Source organism: Phalacrocorax carbo, chromosome 16, assembly GCF_963921805.1.
Source record: "Phalacrocorax carbo chromosome 16, bPhaCar2.1, whole genome shotgun sequence".
In the NCBI taxonomy this organism is placed as follows: Eukaryota; Metazoa; Chordata; class Aves; order Suliformes; family Phalacrocoracidae; genus Phalacrocorax; species Phalacrocorax carbo.
In genome coordinates, this window is record NC_087528.1 from 4,323,532 (window position 1) to 4,346,289 (window position 22,758).

Consider the following 22,758-nt stretch of genomic DNA (forward strand, 5'->3'; position numbering starts at 1 on the left):
CATGAAGGAATCCCTCCAACCTAGCAGCATTAAAAATTGTAAGTACAGACATGTTAGAAGCAACTGTTATTTAAATTGTAAGTTCTCCCAGAAAAGTTCTCTTAACAGAAACATATGTTAAATCAATTTCTGTGACTGCCTGATGTGGTGGACGGTTATCTTTAATCAAGACTTTGCATACAGAAGTCAGACTCCCTCTTTTCTGACAGCTTGGTTGGATGAAGAATGAAATATTTCCAATTTAAATTCCATTTAAATGGACTCAAATTGCTCTTGAAATACGGACTTCTTCATAACTGCCAAGGGTTACTCTTCTTTTAAGGAGTTCTTGAAACTATAGCGATATTCCAGTTCTATAACACCTCGGAATAAACCAACCTGAACACTGACTTTTCAATTCCTATAGCAAGCAATATTTGCGTTTGGAGCATTAGATGGCTTGATTTGAGGCTACTCCTATCTTCTGTCTGTAACTAAGATCCAAGTTACACAGGGATGAAAAGAGACTCTAATGGCTAACTCTGAAGATAAAAAATTTCAAGGTCCTTACCATAGAGATTCCACCTTTTTCTCTAAGAATTTTCAAATATTACCTAACAAACAAACAATCACCCCAAACAGCCTTTGCAAGCCAAATGAAACATGATGAAGCTTGAGAAAGCTCTGGAAGAACTTGCCAATACAAATGTTGCTTTTAACTACACTAAAAAAACGCAAACACTTGAGCTGCTTCTGTGAAACTACACAATTTAAATCTGTGTATAAAAACCTCTAAAAGACAGCACACATTTATATGCAGCCAGACAGTCAAAGTTACTAACTACTCCTGCCACAGTACCGCGTATGTCATCCCAGCACAGCCTAATATCACACAAAAGTGGTTCTCTTTCACTAATGAATTCCAGTTTACTCCAGACTATTATAAAACTATGCATTGACAATTAGTCAGGTATCCAACAAGCCAGGAACAGCTTCACAACAAATACAGAACATGCCTGTATGCTCAGAACTGAGAGCAGCTTTGTTAGCTAGATTTATATAAAGAGCTTGTTAGACAAACTTTGGTCCTCCCCCATGTCCCTCCTGGTTGAAGTCAAAACCAGTCCTATTTTTATGACATCCATAAAATACTGGCCGATCTCAGACCAGGGAAAAACAAATAACCAACGAAAAAAGCCCGACTGGAACCTTATAGTTGGAACAAGCAGCTCCAGACTTCTGAGATACAAACCACTTGGTTTTCTTGACTGATTTAAGTGATTTGTAAACCATTTTTTTTCTAAACCCATATATGAAAATTTAACAGCATTGATTAAATAACACGGTGTCATGATCTCTCTCCAAATTGTCGCAATTTCAAAGAACAGTTTCAACTGTTACCAATACAAAGGATAAGAAAAACGTGAATTTCATTCACAGATGCTGAGGATAAATGGTTGTTAGCAAATGGATAATTCCATGGGAGTTAATAAACTATTAAACAATGGCAATTATTTTGTCAGTGACAAATGACACCTTGCTCTCACCTCCAAGAGGATAATGACATTGTAGTCATATACACAGGCTCGCAGAACATTTGGGAAATGATTTTATTGCCCATTGCGTACAGGTCTTCAACAGCTGCTGAAGGCCATTTCGGCAACCTCTACAGATGGAACATTCAGTTTACTCGGTTCTGCTTCCAAGTTAGGAAAACATTTAAAAATAAAAGCATCTGTTGGCTCAGTTGAGTGGCCGGGATTAGACTGCCCTTGCCCAACTCCATAAATTCAAAGTCATGGGAAACCTTTCACTGGTTACATCTGGAATACTATTACGTTTCTCCAAAGGCCATGGTGGTACCTTGGCATTCTCACAAGAAGCAGGAGGACAAAAAAACCAAACCAAACCAACCCAACCCACCAACCTCCCCCCGCCCCGAACAAAAAAACCCCAACTATTAAAGAATAAGCTCATCCTCGGTACTAGCTTTATAATTTCTGTTGTTCCAAAAATCTATATATTATCGTCATCTAAAAATCTATAAATAATTGAGGGTAGGCTGCTAATGGGACCTTCTATTATCTATAAGAGGATAATTTTTTTTCCCCTTTTCATTTATATTTATTTAGTAGAAACGATAGTGGATCTTTCTAAAGCAGTCGCAACAGAGCCTGGATTAATGTCAGATTTCAGAAAGAATTATAACAAACACTTCAGAAAAGACCATTTATTATTAGGACCTCACAGCACTATTCTAACTAATTTAAAGACAGTGTTATTAGTAGTAAAACAGAACACAAAGATATTACCAAAACTATCCCTTCTCTGTTATCTGCACAAAGGATTGGGGGGTTTTTCCCCACCTTGTTTGAGCCAGCACAGGAATGAAACATGATTTGTTTATCTGAGGCAACTTTAGGCTGGGGAAACAGACAAGCATCAGGCTTCAGAAAACTTCACACTTACAAAACACTGCAATCATTTTCTTAAAAAAAAAAGACTTCAACTCCAATTATTTCATTTAAAACAACAACAGACATGGTTAGTAGCACGGCTATTGAACAGAAAGCTTCACTGGACTCCCACAACAGCTGAAACTCGCTTTTCTTCCACCAGAGAGAGTTTGAGCAGAACCCCGCCGTTAGCAACACTTCACTCGTCCCCTTCACCTATGTGGTTATACTACTAACACCACCACCACTCGTGTGTTTTAGCAGGAGAGGAAGAGTTAGACTTTACCTGTGCCTTAAAGAAAAGGATCTCAAAACACCCCAGTATCTAATTTTGCTGTACATTTGACATGCCTGTACCTCTTCTTTCTGCAAGGTATCGACTGCAACGGCTGTAAGGCCCAGACAGCAAATGCTGGAGCATGTTTGCTCAGGTCACACTACCCACAGACAGCATTTCCAGTAAAGCAAAGCTTCAGTTCTCTCCCTATGCCTTTTTACAATGCTATTTATAAGCGTTATCAGGAACAACTTTAGAGGAAGGGTCATTTAAAAAGTGGCTGAATAGGGCGAAAATTCCAGCCAATGCTTCTCTTGAGTTAATTTCATTTCCAGTTTGACAATTTGTGTTTAACACCTTAAGAAACAGACCTGAAGCTTGAAAATAGTTGCTCACGGATACTACACCGAAATACTCATCATAACCAGGAAAAATTATTTTGACCCATGATGTTAAAAAAAGTCATACCCTCCTGTAGTTATACATATGAATGACATCGTAATATAAAGGCAGAATAATTCGGCTGCAGGCTTACTCACAGTCCGGAGGCAAAAACTGTTCTGTTCTTTCTTAAAGATAAATAAATAAATAAAGCCCACATCATCTCCAACAACGGATGCTTTTTGTCTTCTGCCACATGAACACTGCAACACAGGGACATTGTTTTTCCTCCTATCTACAGGTCAAGTTTGCCTCTTCTGAAAAAGATAAATGCGAGGAATACAACCTCACCTTCCTAGAAGTGGAAACTTGATATATAGCATACAGATGCTGTTTACTCCTACAACTCTCTACAAGATAGAGCTCTCTCTAACACAACCATTAAGATTATTATCAAATGCAGGACAGTCTCATAAGGCCTCACTGAACAGGACTGCAGTTTACAGGAAACATCTTTAAGTGAAGCCTTTTGATTCTCTAACAAACCTATAATGTACTCTTTAATAGGAACTCTAGTGAAACCAGAGTCATTTAAGCAGGGGGTACGCAGCACTATCTCATGAGAACGCGTAAGTACTTCTCCATTTAAGATCTCTAATATGAAATATTAACTCCTTCAATATCAGAATTTAAAATTTCTGAGATTAACAGACTAATAACTACTTGCAGCCAGGCATGAGAACAGAACGCTTTTGCACTGAACTGAGTTACGAGTTCATTTTCACAATTTAAACTCATTCTTAAAGCTCAAGAACTACTTGAGGCCAAGGAAGTCCAAGCTTTATAGTTTCACAGCATGCAAATATTCCCAACATAAGTGGAAAAAGGATATTGGGAAAGACATATGACAATTTAAACCAAGAGAGAAGAAACTCATAGCCCTTTACATTACATGAACTTTAATCTTCAAACACTTCAGATATTTAAAGTGTTAAACATATGGGTTAATCCATTCTTTGTGAGAGACCCCTCATGTTTCAAGTTTCTGTTCATGTCCAAGGAGCAGATGCTGTATGTCTCATAGTGATTCCAGAATTGAGATCATAGTATCTGGGAGAGAAAGGAGGAAGAAAACCTGAAGGTTCCTAGCGCTCTTTCTTCTCACGCAAACCCAACCTAGAAAAATAAATATGGGGGGAATTGGGATATCCTCAAAAAAATTTGGGATAAAAATCCCAAATCTATTGCAAATATTTGGATGGCATTTGCCTGGCATCACAGCAAGCATATAACAAAACTGCAGAAGAGAAAAGCACCTTTCAAATCTTGCCTTATTCTTGATTCTAATCTTCTGAATGAATTATTATTTGAAGCATGAAGTAAAACGTCAGTAAAAACAGCAAGTGCTGACAATAGCTTCAAAGATCTGGATTTTTTTAGTCTTTTCAGGAAGTACATTTCCTTTATTAAGCTCAAAAGGCCTCATACTTCCTTTTATCAGCTTAAAAGCACCTCACCCCTTTTTGTATCTTTTTCTTCTTGTGCTCTCCAGCAGCGGGAGAGGCCATTTAGACCTAATAAGCCACAAATAACAGCATATGAGAAACTGCAACAAGGTGGGGATAACTCCACAAAACCAGCAGTAGCATACGTTAAATGGGGTTACACATTTAGATCCTGAAGCGATTTTTATGTTATCTAGGCTCTTTGCTCTCGAAAGGAAAAACAAAACCAAAAAAAGCACAAGCAGGTCAAAATAGATCAGCACTACATTTTCATGATGACCGCATAAGATTTTAAAGATAAATGAATTGGTTTATAAGAAGCTTGCTTGCTTTGACCAAATTGGCAGATATTTCCTCTTTATGAATTCAGTCCATTCAGTTAAAAATAGGGCCATATTCCCCCGGACTAGGCACCTTCCTTCCTGGATTAGAAGGGAGCTAGTTGTGGTTTGTACCTGTTCATATAAGCTTTACTACCGCTGAGCAACGAGTTACAGAAATAAGTCAGATCAGTACGGAAGCACACCACTTATTTGGAAATATCAGTGAATTCACACACTGTGTAAAGGTTCAGGTACTTACCACATGGTACTAAAGATAAAAATGAAATCTGCGATACTCTGAGAATCCATTAACAGTTGCGGCATCACACATAGATTAGGTCACGGAAAGCAGAGTCTGTGCATCCCGCTGACCTCCCAAAAGGCTCCTCAACCTTCTGGCAAGTGCAAAAGGCAAAATTTCAAGCAAAGAGCAGGCAGCGAGCAAAAGTCACACCAGGTGCTGCCGCCCGCCCGAGCGCAGGGGCAGGGCATCGGTCAGCCTAACAGCCTAGGTGTGGGCTAGTACAGAAACCGGGTCTGACCACACTCACGTTTTCCTCTCTTTTGGCTCTTTCAATTTTATTTTCCTTTTAATACTTAGGCTTTGGTTTCTTAAGCAAGTTGGTGAAAGGAGAGCAGAGCAGCCCTGCAGCAGTGTACTTGCTGAGGGAGGCCACTGTGGAAACGGGTCTTATCTAGGCGACAGACTGTCACTCAACAGTTATGGCCTTGCATCTGGGCTTCGAGCAACTAGGTACCTAAATTCATTAGGTACCTAAAGCCCATGCATGTTTACCCGAGAGCCTCGACCGCCCCGCGAACACCAGCAGCATCTTCAATCCGCCCGGAGCCTCACCCGGCCCGGCCCCGCGGCGGGCAGCGAGCGGCACGGCACCGGAGCCACAGGTCGGGCCCCCTCCCGGGGCCGGGGCCGGGACACGCGGCCGCATGCGTGAACCTCCACTCGTTCAAAGAAAGGGAATAAATAAAAATAAGATACATGCAGACATCCCCCCTTCAACACACACCCACCCCGGCGGGACGGCGCTGCTCCCCGCGTCCGGCACCGGCGATGCCGCGGGCTCCCGGCCCCAGGCAGCAGCGGGGCCGCGGAGAATCTCGGCTCCCCCCACCCCAGCCCTCACAGGACCCCGGGGCCCCCAGCCCCAGCGTGGCCGGCCGGCCGGGAGAGAAGAGCGGGGGCGGCCGAGGGGTCCCGTCCCGTCCGTCCCTCAGGGCGGCCAGGGGGAGAGGCGGAGGGTCCCCGCCAGGGCAGCGGAGCGATCTCACCTCCTGAACCTCTCCTGGAGCCGCCGCATGGGTCCGGGCCGCCCGCCCCGGCCGGGCGGCGGGCGGGGGGTCGGGACGGGAGGCTGCGGGCGGCTCCTGAGGCGGCGAGGGCCGGAGTCCGGGCCTTCATTGGCGTGCGAGCCGCCGCGGCGCGCAGCGACGGCCGGCGCCGTCCGTCGGTGTGGCGCGGGAGCCGGGCGGGCGGCTCCGGGCGGCCGCTTTAACCGGCCTCTCGGCTCCTCTCAGCCCGCCCGGCCCGCGCTTCCCTCCGCCCCTGCCCGCCCACGGCGGCCCGGCCCGCCGCGGCCCGCCCCCTCCGCGCCGCGGCAATGGCGGGAGGGCGGCCCGGTGCGGGGACCCCCAGCTGGGCGGGGGCAGGCCCGCCGCGGCGGCCGCCTCTCCCCCGGGAGATGGGGCTCGGCGGGGGAGCGGCGGGCGGGGGCCGGGAGCCGCGGCCTGGCCGCGGGGTCGCGCCGAGGGTGGCCCGGGCTGAGCCGGGTTTGCAGGGTCGGCCTGGAAAACAACAACAGCAGCAGCGTCGGGGGGTGGGGGTTCCCCGGGGGCCGGCGCTGCAGCTCATCCCCCGCAGCCCCGGGAGGGGCGGCCGCGATTTAACAGCACAGAGCGACCAGGAGATAGTGGTTGAATTGCCATTGTCTCAACCCATTCACCCAAATAAGCAGATGGGTGAGGACTTGGCGATTTCAACACGCCTCATTTTTAAAGTCTAGAAGCTGAAGGAACCCTCCCACAAGGGATAGAGCGTAGGCTGGCCATGGCGCTGGGCTCTGACCCACCGTGGGGTCCCCACCCTGGGACCAGACTAACGTCGGGGGTCTGATGAAGAGGGGATCGCCACAATGAGGCTGAGGTGAGGGGCAGAACTAGGTGAAAACTTGGTCGCCCCATGCTTAGCCCCCAGCCCCAGCTGTGCAGACTCCAATACCATGCCTCTGCCACTCCCCACACGGCTTACCAGCTGCTTGGGCCTAAACTTATATCAAGAGCCTAAACAGTTTCTAACAGAACACTCTGGGAGATGTATTTAAACCAAATCAAGAAGCTGTCACCCACTCCCAGCTAAACACTAATCACAAGCACAACCCGTGCTTGAGGGTTTAGTTGTGTGGCTCCTTTAAATTATAGAAACATGAACGTTTTTGCTGACCCATAAGGCCTTCCTCCCTCCTCGCTCCTCATTTACCTACCCAAACAGCCCCTGTTCAGCTCCAGGGGTCGTAGCAGGGTGTGCTGCGGCAGCTAAGACTCTGGGTACAAAGATATGTGGGGGCTGGGGGCTTCACACCAGCTATAAAATCAGAGCATGGGAGTAACTCAGGGGAGCTCCCTCTCAGCTGGCCTGAGACCCCCACCACCTTTGACCTTGCCACGGACTGCTGGAACACCGAACAGGTCATATTCCCCTTCCCCCAATTTCACGTATCTTGCTCTACCAATTTCTGTCGTATGTATTGGGTTCACTACATAGGTTAAAATAACTTGCTTAAGGACAGTGGAAAATATAATAAAATTGTGGTATAAGTTAACTGCCTGGCATCTTGTCAGTGAAGCACGTTAACAGACAAAATCTATCTCGCTCCAGACAACAATCCGGGAACGGTGCATGACACCCGCGGCGCAGGCCCTGGCCCTGGGGTGCCCTCACCCACCCACGCAGGGGGGTCTGCCCAGCGTGGCATGGGAGAGTGTGGCTAAACGCTCCTCTGGCAAAGCTGTGGCTCTGCTGTTGCAAAAAGCTGTGCGTAGAATAATTTACTCTGCTCCAAATCAAGGTTACAGTGACTAGGCTGTTTGTGATAACCTGGCTAGCTATCTTCCTAGTTCCCTCAGCTGTAAGCCACAATCTTAGCTACTTAAACCAAACTTTTCCAAGCAAGGGTTACTTTACCTGAGTGAAGAGAGAGTGTCAGGCATGTTTCGGTAACATGAATGTGGTGTTGCCTTCTGTAGTACAAATCATGGCATGAATTGGGAGAATATTGTTCAATTCAAGCTTCTGTCTTCTAATCTAAGATTTTGTTTACAATAGGATTTTGAAGAGTTCCAGCCCTCAGCAAAAGCAATTAGTATAGGCACACCAAGGCAAACCACCAGTTTAGACCAAATAAACTATATCTGGCATCATCTTTTATGGTAGGACAGAGACAGATGGGATCTGCCGGCTGCTGCTGCCATGGTTTGTAAGTCACCTCCCCAGCCGAATGTGCCGCCTCTGCCAGGTAACCACCTCCACCACAGGCAGCAGAAGGGAGCAGGAGCGTCATGACTTGGCTGGCAGTCAGGCTAAATCTGACTTTTCATGGCTCTCAGTCCCTTTTACTAACTCATCCTCCATGTCAGGAGCGAGCAAACAATCAGGTGGTAACAGCTTTGTAAACTGCCACGGCAGGGCTTGCCCCTCGGATTCTCTAGTTTCAGGATAGAATAAGCTCTTCTGGTACAAATGGCAGATTTTGGTCTCCAGCAGGAGCTTGCTGTAAGGATGGCTGGGGCTGGGCCAGAAGACCACTGCGGATATTGGGTTGCTCAGCTTTGCTCAAAGGGGAGGGTAGAGCTTGTTGCTGGAAAGGAGAGCTCCTGAAATGCAGAGCCAGCTAGTTGCCCGCGAATACTTCCATTAATCTCAGTGAGGTATCACTGTTAATAAGTTGGTACGATGTGTCATCTAATTTTACAATGTCACTGCTAATAAAATTTCATATTGCTTATGTTATCTGTTAATCTAAAAGGAGCAAAGTTTGAGGACACCACTGAAGAACCCAGATACACACAGAGCTGCATTTGAACATTTGAAGCTTTGGTAGTGTCCCGATAGCACGGCTTTTTTGTGAGGTAGAACTTGTGGTGGCACAGCTGCCTTCCTGCTCGATACCACACACCCATCCTTGCATTCCTCTATGGTTGCCCCAATAATTCACTCTTTCCAGCCGTAAAAACGTTCAGGAACGTGTGGCATTATGGACACCGTGACTGGAAGGCCGGCTTCTTTGTGGTTCGGGTGAAAAGCTGGACTGACTCCTGTAAAATGAATCTGCCGAGACCTTCAAAGGTGCGCACAGAGACACTGCATTTTGTCTCCCTCTTTCCTCACTCCCTCTGCTCCTCTTCGACTCTTTCTTCTGCCTCTTCCCAAGCCACTCTCATTTCATTTCCTTCCCTGCTGCCTTCAACATTTGATCTAGAGTCTACTGGCGCATGTGTTGCAGAGTTTTTCTCCTCACAGGTTTCACAGCCTGTTTTTCCACGTTTGTTCTGAGGTCACAGATCTCACAAATTGTGAAATCTTTAAAACAATTGGTTCCTGTTGCTGGAGCATCAAAGATTTACAGATTCAAGATACAGTTAAAAAAAACCAAAATCACAGTTTCAAACTTACGTATTTTGAATGAAAATGATAACATTCAAATCATGAAGCTTGACAAGAGGAACCAGGTTGAGATGACCACCAACCATCATGACAGCAGCGATGAGACTGGAAGATTTTGAACTGAATGTCTGTCTCTCTTAAGGACACCACTAAATTACTCAGCATACGTACGGTTAGAGCGGTCCTGACCAATATGTTTTTAGTACCAGTGACTCTTGTTGAACTCATCTCTGTAATTGCTTTTTATGATCTAATGAATCAGAATGCCTTTTAAAAAATCACAACAAAAGAAACCCCTTATTATGGGCCAAGTAACTATCAGGTCTAAATATAAAAATGGGCATTAAGCATAGAAAATTAACAAAGCAAAAACCTTATTAGTGTGATTACTCTTATTTACAAAGTATGAAAGAAAAAAACCCCTTCAAATACCCAATGTCCATTTGATTAAAAAATGTTCTCAAGACTACAAATATGTCATAGTGGGTTCAGCCAGAAATATATTTTAATAGATGAGTCAGGGTTACAGGAAGATGGAAGAACTAACTTTGCTGAATGCATCCCTGCTGTAGTGCTTTTGGAGGAAGGAGCAATATATTAAACAAGGGCTTATTGATAAGAAATTTAACCTACTCTTTTTTCATTGGGCAAAGAGACCTTAGTTCTGATCAGAGCTCTGAGGTATTTGATAAAATAGATTGTCCAAAAGGAACAAGGCAATCCCAGTCTGATACCTAATAGATGCCCATTCGACACCTAATAGAAGGGGGTTGCATAGAAAATCTGTTACTAATTGCAATTCTTGACAGTCTTAGTAATGAAGTCAATGAGTACCTGAGCTGTTTGGTTTGCCCTTGTTATTTCTAGGTCAAATTTTACCAGTGCAGAATCTCCTGCTGGTCCTTCCTGGGCGCTATCTGCTTGTCTAGGGATGGAAGAGTTTTTACTCTTGGACTATTTATGAGCATTATATTGACACACACAGACACATGTAATTTCTGAATCAGACATCAAATGCTTTTATAGGATTATGCAAATAGGGACAGAAAAGTGGGGTCTGTAGTTACAGTAATGGCAGTATTCACTGCATTGAAAAATGTCTTGGGTGGAACAAATCTATCAAACGAGTAGGCAGGACTTGCTGAAAGCTTCCTTTTCCCCACCCAAGATCAAATTTTAAGTGCCACATGCGATGTCTGTGGTGAATGAAATTCTATCAGGAGGTTATATAAATAAAACTAAACACCTCACACAAAAGCTGAGTTTCTTCTAGCCGTTTGGCACAGACAAGTTCTTATTATAAGCCTGCACAACAACTGGTCTCCTGATTTGTTAAACAGATAACAGAGAAGCAAACATTCATAAGCAGCTTCACGGTTGCCAAAACGGATGTATCGGTGACAAGACATTGCTGATGTTCCCAGGCACGGACTTTTTGGAGTTGCCAGTGGTGCCAGGCTGACTTTGGAGGCAGCAGGGCAGCGCACTACGGCTCAGGAAGCTCTTGGCCAATGTAATGCAGCACGGGGCCCTTAATGAGGCACGGGAAACAAGTTTGACAGGTGAAACTCCTCTCCACTCCCAGTCTACATGGGAGAATAAATCAAGCTTTTCTGGTAAATAAGGGTGGAGAAAAAATACCCTTCTGTCTTCTTTTGACTTCATAACAAACAGAATATGAGGATCAAGCCTTCCTCTCTCAGGGGTGCACATGATAATGGAGGAAGGTGATGCTTTCACTAAGGTTTGATTTAGGAGCTTTAGAGGCAAAGCTCTTTCCCTTCCTTAGATTTAGAGAACAAATTCTGAAGTAAGTGTGTTTGTTACTGAGTGCCTGCTTCAGATGTGTGTGTGGCTATCGTATACATTCTAAAAAAGATCTTATTGGCTGGTAAAATGTAACCTACTGATGCGATTTTGGAAGGAAATTCTATTTCTTCTTCAAGTTTCTAATAGAAAGCGGTTTTGCAATAATGTGGACTGTAAGACCAGGACAACAGTAGGTCTCAGGTGAGCCCGAGATGAAGCGCTGTGTGCTCCTCTTTGGGCACAAGCTCCTGCTAAAGTGCGAGCTGTGGGGTGCTCTGGGGGAAAAGCTTGAGGTTGTGCTTCCTCTTCGCATGCCCTCAAACACATCTCTGCGGTACAGATCAGGTGGGCAAATCAACCCAGAGCCCTTCAGAGAAGGACTCGGGCTTTCTCGGTGCATCCGAGGACACATGGCAGCAGAGCTACCTTGTAAAAAGTTTCGCTCTGGGTCTGAACCAGGACGAGGGTCCTGCAGGCAGCATGGGTGTAGCTCTTTTTTTTTCCTTGCTGCAAACTGACCCAGATTTCTGCTTTATCTAACAGTCTTTTTTTGAGTAAAGTGCGAAGGAGAAGCATCTCTTACTGAAATGCCTGTCAACGGTCTTGTGAAATGAGCGCCTCTCCCTCCCTCAGCCTTCCCCCCAATCTAATTAATAAGGTCATCCCACTGAAGGCAGGTTTATAAATAGATTTCCAAACACTAATGGAATTAGTTCTGGTCTGGACAACTTTTCCAGGGTGATACAGGTACCTAAGAAGGGCTGGCTCCTTGGCATATACAGCCACTTGCAGTGGAAATGTTGAAGCATAAACATTTACCTGATGTCACAGCGCTCTTGCTGCCAGCATTAACCTGAAATGGGATTACAGCATTACCTAGTAATGTAATAGAGAAGATTTACTGCAAGTAAAACAAGTGATTTTAGAGGGACGTGCCTTGTATTAGATTAGATTGGGTTAGATAATGAAGTTTGATATTCTGCTGGAGGTTTCTCTTTTGTCAGTATTTCTGAGAAACGTCTATTTTTTGTGGCCACAAACCCACAAGATTTTGTGGGGCCAATAAACAGTTAGCTTGCGGAATACTACAGAAGTACTGCGAGTCGATAGGAATCTTTAATATGAAAGCAATTAATGGGAAATGAGTAGTGTAGCTATAAACTCTCAGAAGAGAGTGATATTTTAAAATTATTTTACTATTTTAATCATCTGTGAACTGAGCCATTGAACCCCTTTGAAAGCAATGGCTGAATTATTATAATTTTAAAATTTGGTGTGAGTCTGGATTTTTATAATAAAAAAACCCCAAATATGTCATAGAAAATGTAAGCTCCAATTGTTCAGAAAACTTAAACCAAATGCAGAGAGAATGTGTGTTGGTTGTTCACTGATTTAGAGACTTCAAATCAGTCAGAGTTAAGCTCCTAAACAAGAGACATGAAATTATAATTTGATTATCTATGTGACTAATGAAGTTTAATTGCATCTTCAGGAAAATAATGGAGAAACATTATTTTGCAGTTGTTTGGTTTGTATATCAAATAATAGTCCTGGCACGTATTGCATTTCCAGGGGTAAAGAAAATTACATAGATTTCAAAACGCATATTGAGAAAACCAAAGATTATCAAATTTGATCTTAATCTATCTTTTCAAACAAAGGAAAATATGAAAAGGTCTTTTTTTGAAAGTGGCTAAGGTCTCGTGGCATACTTAATCCTCAAAACACATCTTCTAACATACCAGTTGTTGAGACTGTTTCAAAAACACTGATATTTTTTCCTTGTTTTGATTAGAAAACTTGGGTTCATCTGGATTCATGATGTACCTCAAGTGTATTTCAATCAGTAACATTTTCTAGTAGGACCACACTGATTTATTTGTTGCAAAAAGAAGTTCCTGTGGGAGTGAAAAATCAAGTTCCTCCTCGTTGCGTGTTATACCTTCAACCTTCTCCTTAGACGAAGAGGTTGACACAAAGGCAGGAGGTGTTTTGTGTAACTGAGACAAGATGGCATCTTTAGAGGAGGAGAGAAAAGCAGCACTCATCAGTCTCCGTACTGGCCTTGGACCAGCTGCACAAATTCTGAGTCATCTGATGAATCAAGTCTGTTAATGACTGCGGAGAACTTCTACTTCAAAAAATACAGAAATATCCTGCTTTGAGATATTGATTCTGTAGCGTTTCCTTTGAGAAGCTGTAGTCATAAAGGTACCAGAATTCACGGCTTGTTTAGAAATAACAAATATCAGGGTTTTTTGGCTTTTAGTAGTTGCACCATAAAAAAGATGATCAAGGATTTTAACCTGCTGGTTATGGTTGAGTGGCCCACGGCCCTTGGAATATCTATCAGTTCCCCCAAAAGAAATCAGTACGTAATTTAAAATAACAGGCAAATAGGAGTTTATCAAAAGGCAATATAAAGGTAAAATTCACTCATAAAGAGAATTTTATACAAAAGGCCAAATCAGGACAACCTGACTTGGGAGCTAAGCAGCTGACGTTGTCTTCTGGGTCAGCTTGGACTGTACCCCTGGAGAACCCCTGAAAAATCACTGTTCAGTTTCTTAAACCAGAGGAGTTAGAGAGTCATGAGACTCTGTGTTGAGGCCTGCCTTGAGGAAGTCTGCAACAGAGAATAGAGAGTTACTCTAACTGTATTATAACAACATGTACTTTCGGTGTCAGCAGATCCTGGGAGACCGAGCCTCCCACCCAATCCTCCAGTTGCACTCATGGGGTCTCATTTTCTCTGCAAAGAAAAGCATCACCACCAGCTGCACCCCACTCTTGGGGAAAAAAAGAGCATTAATTGCCTTCTCGCAGATGTTGGGTTTTGGCATCCACGCTAAGCCTCCAAAAGGGGAGGCTTTTGAAGATTTTTCTAGCAACGTGTTACCTGTGCAGGGCAAATTATATGTCTTTGGCCCCAATATTTTATTTATCCACAATTTTTTGCCTTTTCAAAAGTAAATGAAAAATGTTGACACTTGTACCAAAGCCAGAATAAACCAGTTCTGTGTTTAAATTCCTTTCCACAGGCAAAGTGGACCAACGTTAATCGATCTTTATGACATTGACGTGCAAAAACTTTTGCCCTCCTTTTTTCTTCCCACCATTGGGTTTTTGCTCTGTGAATGTGTCTGCCATCCATAATCATTCTTAATACCTCATTTTTGACATCACAATCAATGAAGTGAAATAAGCTGTTACTTAATGGGTCTGGCATAAAATCCATTTAAGTTAACGGAAAGACTCTCATTGTTTCCTATCAGCTCTAAGTCAAGTCTAAAGTGAACAGAGGGGGGGAATTTAGCCCGTTGTTTGTCATCTGAGAGGAAATGATTTCCACATCCCATTTGGACTGCTTGGAGATTTTAAACATATTTAGCAAAAGAAATCAAATTGATTTCTTGTCAGTGGTTAAATGGTTGAAATTTTACTCGGATTGGATAGTGTCTCATTTTGAGATTTTTAAGACACTTGCTTGAATTATGTTTTTTCTATTATTATATTTTGCCTTAAAATGGTACCTAGCTTTTTCAATAGTTTAGAAATAAACAAATACAGGAGGTAAAGATCAAGATGAGTGGAAGTCAGCTGAATTGAAGAGGTGCCTGACTGCCCTGCGTGGGTCATGAAACACCGGTGTGCGCAGGGGCTCAGCCTCACTGGCAGGGGCTGCCCGGAGCCAGGCAGCCTGTGAACTCACTTTGCCCTTCCTGCCAGCAACGTGTGGGGCTTTCTCACAAAGCATCTTGCTGACAGCTTGTTAGATTTATTTTTTTTTAGGTTCCTTAAATACATTTGGAAAGGGAGAGAACACCCATACTCCAATGCACAGCATTATCTCAGGTCTTCTGGGTTTTATAAACACTTAGTAAAATATGAATCCATTTTTCTCTATTGCTTACAAATGAAACTCAGAAGCAAAATGAGTATTTTCTTTACTAGAGCCCAACAAACATCAGACACACTGTCCCTGCCATATCTCCCGATCTAAATAACACTTGTTAGCCTTGGAAAGAGGGGGCGGAGGGGCTGGCAGGGACAAGAGCCGGGTGATTGTCTAACTTGTGATTCCCCTGATACGTTGAGAGACTTTTTTTTCTATTGTTTATGCAGAAATAACTCATGGGATTCAAGGGAAAAATCCAGACACTCTTCTTGGTTGTGGTATGTTACAAAGAGTAAAACAAGTTCAGTTTCACAACATCCCTTCTGGACAACAGCAGACTCGTGGTATGTACCATTTAATTACTGGTGGACAGGCCAAGCTGCTGAGAGGCTAGAGGACTTGCAAGAGACAGTGGCATCAAGAGCTTTGATTCCAGTGCAAATTTGTCTACTCAGCTGACAAACAGAGTGGTTGCAAAACAGATGTTGCTGCTATTAGCAACCTTGCCTCCAGCATCCATATATTTTTCACCCCACCCTTGAGATAGAGTTATAAATTGTGTTATCTTTGCTGAAGGGGTAAGTTTTCAGATAGTCTTTGACCTGACTTCTCTTTCTGTTGTGGTGGATGAAAGTCTACAGCATTCCAGTGATGTAACTGAGTGATTGGACTGACACTGATGAGACTCTGACCCATTGCGTAACTGTTGGATGGCCTAAAGGGGAAAAAACCCTAATAATTGGGAGGTTTTTAGAGGCCAGTTGGATAGCGAGTGGATAAACAACAATCCAGAGGGGCACAGGAGTCCCTCAAGGTGTTTTTCAAGATTGGACCCTCAGACAGCAAATTCCTGTCCTCCAGATTCCTGGGTCTGGAGGCTCAGCTGGCAATATTTACAAGGAGAAGATAAATTGGCTTAACAAAATAAAAAAATAAACAGACAATGTCCCTGATGAAGAGCTGAAACAGCGGTGTCTGTGTGTGCAGAGCATGGCTTTTCAGGAACTGTCACTTCTGGCCTGCTTCCTGGTTATCCAGAGGGAGGAGCGGGAATCCTCACCGGGGCTTACCTTGCTCTGCTGCACTGGGCGTTACAGCCGCCTTCTCCATAGCTCGTGGATGCAAAATTGCGAGGCCACATTTTTGGGATGGAACCCAGAGCCTTGGAGGAAGGCCACGCTTTCAAAATCTGTTTCCTCAGTAGCTTCCCCAGTGGCCGGGACGTGGTGCTGGCAGCAGAGCAAAGCCCGGGAGTTCCCGCGCTGAGCTTGGACCATTCCTCCTGGCTGAGGTCACACCACTCTCTTCCTTTCTGTTTGCTTTTAGCAGGATCAATTTTATAAATTACAGGGTGAGATACAGCCCTGGTGTGAGAGTGAGGCTGGGGAAGGCGTGCTGCTGCTCGCCTGTCGTGTGGCCGGTGGTACATGTCACACACTAACCACTGCGGTGGCATCTGCCCGCGCCCTCGCTGGCCCCTGGCTGGCAGCTGTGCCTGCACTGCTGTTATCGACTCTACGGGACTCATTTCAAACAGCCTCACACCTAATACAAGGACGAATGGTGGTGTCTGAATTGCTACCAGTTCTTTGTAATTTTACTGGAGTCCTGTCGTAGTATTTTACTCAAATACTAGGTTTTTTCAACTGTAGAAAAGACCCCCATAGCTCTCAGCTCCCTTGGAGCTGGGAAGGCGCTCTGCAGAGATTTCAGTGAAAATGACAAAAGTTTATATCAGGGTTTTCTAAAGCCCATTTCAGTTTTTCAGTGGAAATCCCCATATTTTGGCAGGAGCTATATAGGGTACATTTGAACTAACGTTAACTATTTAAAAGATCTTTAGTGTCCTTCAAGACTAAAAGGAGGGAGTCTCCTTCGAGGAGAGATGCCCCTCAGCAGAGGGCAGGTGATGCTCTGGAGGAGCCCATTTCTTTCCTCCTTTTCCAGAGTTTGGGGGAGCAGAGGCCCAGCCTTTGGACAGTGACATCAATCCCATCCAAACCGAAGGGAACGCTATGGCTCCGCTTGCATGGCTCCAACGTAGGAGGTTAAAATAAATGGTTGTTAAACTACAGGCTGCGTAGTGCAACAGACGTTAGTGCTGCTTTAGTCATCAATATATTGCTATTTAAAGATGACTGATACTTTTAAATCTCCAGATTATTCATATTAAAAGAGTGTTTCTTTTGTGTTTGAGATTCTATGCCGTCATGCAGACATCTCCATAATTAAATGTGTGCTCGACTGTCTCCAGTTAAGTAGACATTAATGGGGAACTTACTAAAAACAACTGCCAGGTATGTTCCTGTACTTAAACTTCAGAAATATTAATATCAAACTGCAGTGATGACATAAGTCCGATGTGAAATCACAAATGAAAATTAAGGCTAAATGTTTTTTGAATCATCTGAGATAGCTCGTTCAAATGTTCTTTTTATTACAGTTGTCCGACAGGCACAGCAGAGACCTGTGCTCCACCACACAAGGGATGGTTTGAAAAGAAATATTTTTAAACACAAAATGTCTCCACCTACAGCATAAAAGAATAGTAGTAAAGTTGCAAAATCAAAGGCCTTAACATTAGGGAGCACCAGGAGTAAAGTCAGCTCTGGCTTAGTCTTTCTGCATATGCCTGATACGGCACAGTATTTATTGCCATAATCAAACAGTAGTTTTCCTGTAAGAAAAAAATCACACACTGGATACTATGTACACACAGTACGTTCACTTTGGGAGCAGCTATTCAGTATTTCATTTTCTCTTTACCTTTCAATATGTGGCCTAAGGTTTAAGCCAAGCTGGGAGGGAGAGGTCTTACACACCTTGGTCTCGATAATCTGGTCTGATCCTGGGTCATTTGCAGAGCAGTCCTAATCTAACTCGTGCACTGAATCTGCGTGCTAAAGTATTTCCTGTGAATTTTTTTCTCTCTAGAATTTCTTTTTGTTATGGTAAGAACAGTATCTTCTGAGGCAGTGACTGCAGGAGAGGGAACTGCCTGGAGCAGCCAAGTCTCACTGGGTAAATAACCACCCGCACTGGGTACGCTGTTGCTTGGATGCTTGCGGCTAGATCCTGCGCCCACGGGGTGCAGATGGATGCTTGCAAGAACTAGATACAGATGGAATTGTACTAGTGACTGAGGATCCCAAAAGTGCCCTTTTTACAGCCACTACCCAGACCAAACCTCTTCCCTGTGCAGGAGGATTTCCATCGTTGCAGCATCGCTCTGTCAAGACTCTTGCCTTTATTCAGTGCTACGGAGCGGGGGCTGAGCTACACGTTACACAACCTACAAAACAAGCTGAAGGTCCGTGACAAAACCAAAATTGGATCAAGTATTTTGTAACAAGTGAGTGGGACCTTAAATGGAGATGTTGTTTGTACTCATCCCTTTGCTGCTAGGGAGCAGAGAACAAATATTTGTACAACCACCTTCACAAATCCAGTTCACATAAACCCTGTCCCCTCCCTGCAATAAAAAGCTGCCGAAAAGGTTGGCTCTCCATTTAACTTTGCTGCGGGTGATAAACGTGCCTGCCTCCGAAAGCAGTCCTGCACTCAACGCCAAACATGGCACGACAGGAATGAACCAGCCGTTCTGCTCAGCTTCAAGGGCAGACCCTCAGCCGCTCTCGAGAGCTGTGACTCCAGCGCAGCCGGTGTAAGCCAGGGCGCCTCTCTGGACCCTTGCTCTGGCTGATGAGCTGCACAGTTTTACATCCCAAATCCTGCTTTTTATACCAAAATGTGAAAACACAAACCAAGAAGTTCAGAATCTCTGTTTTGGTCACAGTTTACCCACTGCAACTAGGGTTTGACGGAGGAGGGATGGAGAACAGCGTCATGAAGGCACCAGCCCTGCTCATCAGCACTTCAGTCTTAGCATGGTGAAGGACTGATCAGCCCATGAGGGACTGCGTCCCAGTCATCTGCTACTGGTTTTGAAGCTTTATGAGGATGGGCCCCAGCAGGGACTCCCACTCTGACCCCCCCGCCACACGCTCCGGCTGCTGAAAAAAGGCTGGTCGCAGCGTGGGCTATGGTGTGGCTATGCCAGCTGGGAAGTGTTGCATGCTGGAGAGAGTTCCCAGCTTGGAGGGGAATGGGATGATGCCCATCCTTCCTCTGGTGTTCACAAAGCAGAGGTGGTGAGCTGTTCTCTTTTGTTTTCAAAAAAGGGCGTGATAGCAGGGGACGTAGCCTGAGCTCGAGCTAAGCACGTGGGAATGCGGGCAGCCACTCTGCGTGCCTGCCCCGGGGAGCTCTGCCAGCTCACCTCCAGCCCTGACCTCACGTAGCCCCTGCTATTCCAGCTCCTGAGGCCAGCTCTAAGCAGCGGCTTTGTCCTCAGCGCAGGAGAATGGTTTGTTTTGACGGCAGGATAATTAATGTGCCGCAGTTTCATAGCTGTAAAATCCCTGGGGAGACGAGGCGTGTGTAATTTTTACTGCACCACAGCTAGGTGAGCATAACACAATATTCCTACTTAGGGATGACCATGCTTAGCTACCCGACTGTAAAAACTGCAGCTGTTTTCCTCATTTTATAGTGGCAAAGCTGGTGTCTATTAACCATCCCACCTGGAAAAATAACACCCAGCTCCCCAGAGAGGCCACAGGCAGAAACTGTCAGCTACAGCAAACTTTTTTTTGACATGATCAAAGAAATTGCAATCACTTTCCTTATGCTGGGACTTCAGGCAGCATTGAAGGAGTAAGCCCTGTCTTCTGCTGCCCTGCAGGTGAGGTAGTGTAGCTCTTCTTTTTTGTTATAAAAAATGGGCTAAAACCAGCGTAGGTTAAAGCCATCCTTAGGCAAAGAACCCCTTGGCCAATGGCAGGTCTGCTCTGTGCAGAGAAGTCCCATCCTGGCGCAGCATCACTGCGAGACTCCTGTCGTGATTTAAGGCCTAAGGAAATCTTATATATGCACATACATCCCTTCATATAGCAACATCCATGTTTACATAGAGCTGCTCCTCCCAGATTTTACTTTGATTGCATAAACAATAATTACTGTCTTTTCCTCCTTGGCTCTCCTTGTAGCTGAGCTATTCAGTTCTGGTTTGGGAGCGCACAGCGCTAACATTGGATAAAAGCAGCAGTAAGGAAAGGTTTACTGACACTTCCCTATTTCAGTATGGTTTATTTTTTGTTCACTTCACCATCTATTTGTGCTAATCAACTGCAAATATAAATATGGACTCATACTGTTTTACCTGTGTATTTGACATTGATAGAATAAATGATCCTTCCTACAAATTCTCAGTTATATATTGGCTTCCGTTATGTGCTGCACAACACCGACACGAGAAGGAAACATTTGCTGTTACCGCCATTTGCAAACACGGTTCTCTTTCAAGCTTTCCGACTTGCTACTAAATAAATATGTATGCAAGATAGCATGTGTATTACTACAAAATACTATTATTTAAACAACATCCAAGCTTATACAAATTCTAACGTATAGTTCACACAACATATTCTAAGACACGGAGCTGCAGTGGAACTTCTATACAGCTGTGCTCACGCCACCTCCAGGACCAGAAACCCAACATGCACAGCAGAGACCAAACCTGTGTTCCTCCCACTGAACCTTAAGCATCCAAATGAAGTGCCGTGTCACCTTCGGCTTTCTCTTGGAAGAGGCAAAATCCAACTAAGATCTGAATTTCCTCTGGAGGCGCCCATCCCTCTCCCGACTGTGAAAGCGGACTGGATTTCTAATCAGGCACTCAGGTTAGTAGAAGAGAGGAGGACTGTTTCCATAGCCATGAGCTTGGCCTTGAAATTGATGATTGACCCCATAACACTAGTTCTGGAAGGAATTATCTCCCCCAACAAAAAAGGTAAAATAAGGAAAATGTTCAGTACCCTGAAACGCAACGAGATGCCTGGCCAGTTTTGAAACTTTTTGGTAAAAAAAAAACCATCCAGCTGAGTTTTTCGACTGCTGACAAATATTCTGTTTTCCTTTACAATCTCCTGCAGGCAGTGGGTACTTAGTCACAGACCATCCCTCTAGAAAAGCAGCAGTCGCCCGGCCCTGAAGCAGAGGTCAGGTCCCAGCCAGCGTGAGGATGGCGCTGCAGGTGCTAGGCTCTGTCTCCACATCACCCGCCGTTCATCCCTGCGCGTGGGCACGGTTCAGAGCCCGCGTGGCCAAGAACAGACCCACAGGGAGGGAATCGAGCAGCTCCAGGGATCCCTCCATCTTCCCTTGGGAAAGAGGCAAGCCCTGAAATCATCGTCTCATGCCCTCAGTCTGTTCTTACTGTAATTTCCATTTAGTGTGTTTTCTTCCATTTTGCTTGTGCAATTGCATTGTCAGTTTAGATGCAGCTCCTGGAAGCCTTGCGAAGATGCGTATATATATTGCAAATCTGTGTTCGTGTTTTTATATGTGTGTGTATATATATACACACACAGAGACAGGTCACCCATATTTTGCCATCTCGATTTGACCACCAAAGTGATAGAGAGGGGAGCAAAGACTGGCATGATTTATACTGGCTGAAGATCTGGTCTATATGTTGCAACATACCTCACACAAAGTAAACATTGCCTTGCATCATAAGCCATAGGCTGGAGCCAAGAAATAGCTCAGCTAGAGAAGTCACAGAATAAGGAGAGCACAAGCCTGTTCAGGTAAGAGAGCTCTGTATCTAAAAACATGTCCTGACGTATTCACAAGAGGAGGCTAGGTACTTGTGAGGCTGTGGTTTTTTTTCTTGCAACTCCCCAATCCTCTGAGCTCATTAAAATGAAGACACTCTAATTTCCAGGAGTGGCCAAGAAGGAAAGGTCAAGGAAGGATTTCTTTGTAATGTCGATTCTCAAATTCCAGCGAGAACAGCAGGGTTTTCATTAAGCCACTGTCAAGTGATAAATTACTGCACTGTGAAAAGAAAGTAGGACTGCTTTTACCTTATATGCAAAAGGTAGTGAAAGAAAAGACCTGATGATTTGTAGCTTGTGTACAGGTCTGCCTTCCGTGATGCACAGGTCATTGTACAGGTCTGCCAGAAATGAGATCTCAGGTCGACAAAAACAAGGGTCTTGTTACCAGCAGCTGGCCCGGGCTGGGTGAGGAGCAGCCAGCGCTGCCGTATCAGTAGTGTTACACATCCCCTCTGCACGGGAGGTTTTGCAGGGTTTATATCAACACGACTCCAGTTCTGAAGGTGCAAAGCTGCTCAGAGAATGAGGTGCTTTGCCAGATACTAAAGTCGTTAAAAGAAGCAAAGCAGCTATTTTTGTTATTGCACCAAACCTTAAATAATGCAAGAAAGCCTCAGGAACACAGTGAAATCTCTGCTGAACAGGACACCCAGTCTCTTAGGGAGGGACTGGAGTTTTACATCCAGATCTGTTGCTTGCCACTTTGTAGTTTGTGTTTGCTGGACAGACGTCAGAGGAAGACAGTCTGATTAGACCAATTATTTTAGCT

At 44.6% G+C, this 22,758-nt stretch overlaps 1 protein-coding gene across 3 annotated transcripts in view; it reads right to left on the minus strand.

Moving 5' to 3' along the window:
- Positions 1-22,758, minus strand: part of MMD (monocyte to macrophage differentiation associated) — a 47,395-nt gene that overhangs the window by 11,935 nt on the left and 12,702 nt on the right. Inside the window, exon 1 of one of the 3 annotated variants that reach the window (XM_064467322.1) lies at positions 6,212-6,504. The exons of the other annotated variants lie outside the window; for them this stretch is intronic. Coding sequence (XP_064323392.1) covers positions 6,212-6,240 — 29 coding nt within the window. The 5' untranslated portion in view covers positions 6,241-6,504. Of the gene's footprint in view, positions 1-6,211; positions 6,505-22,758 lie in introns of those variants that run through there. 3 annotated transcript variants of the gene reach the window in all.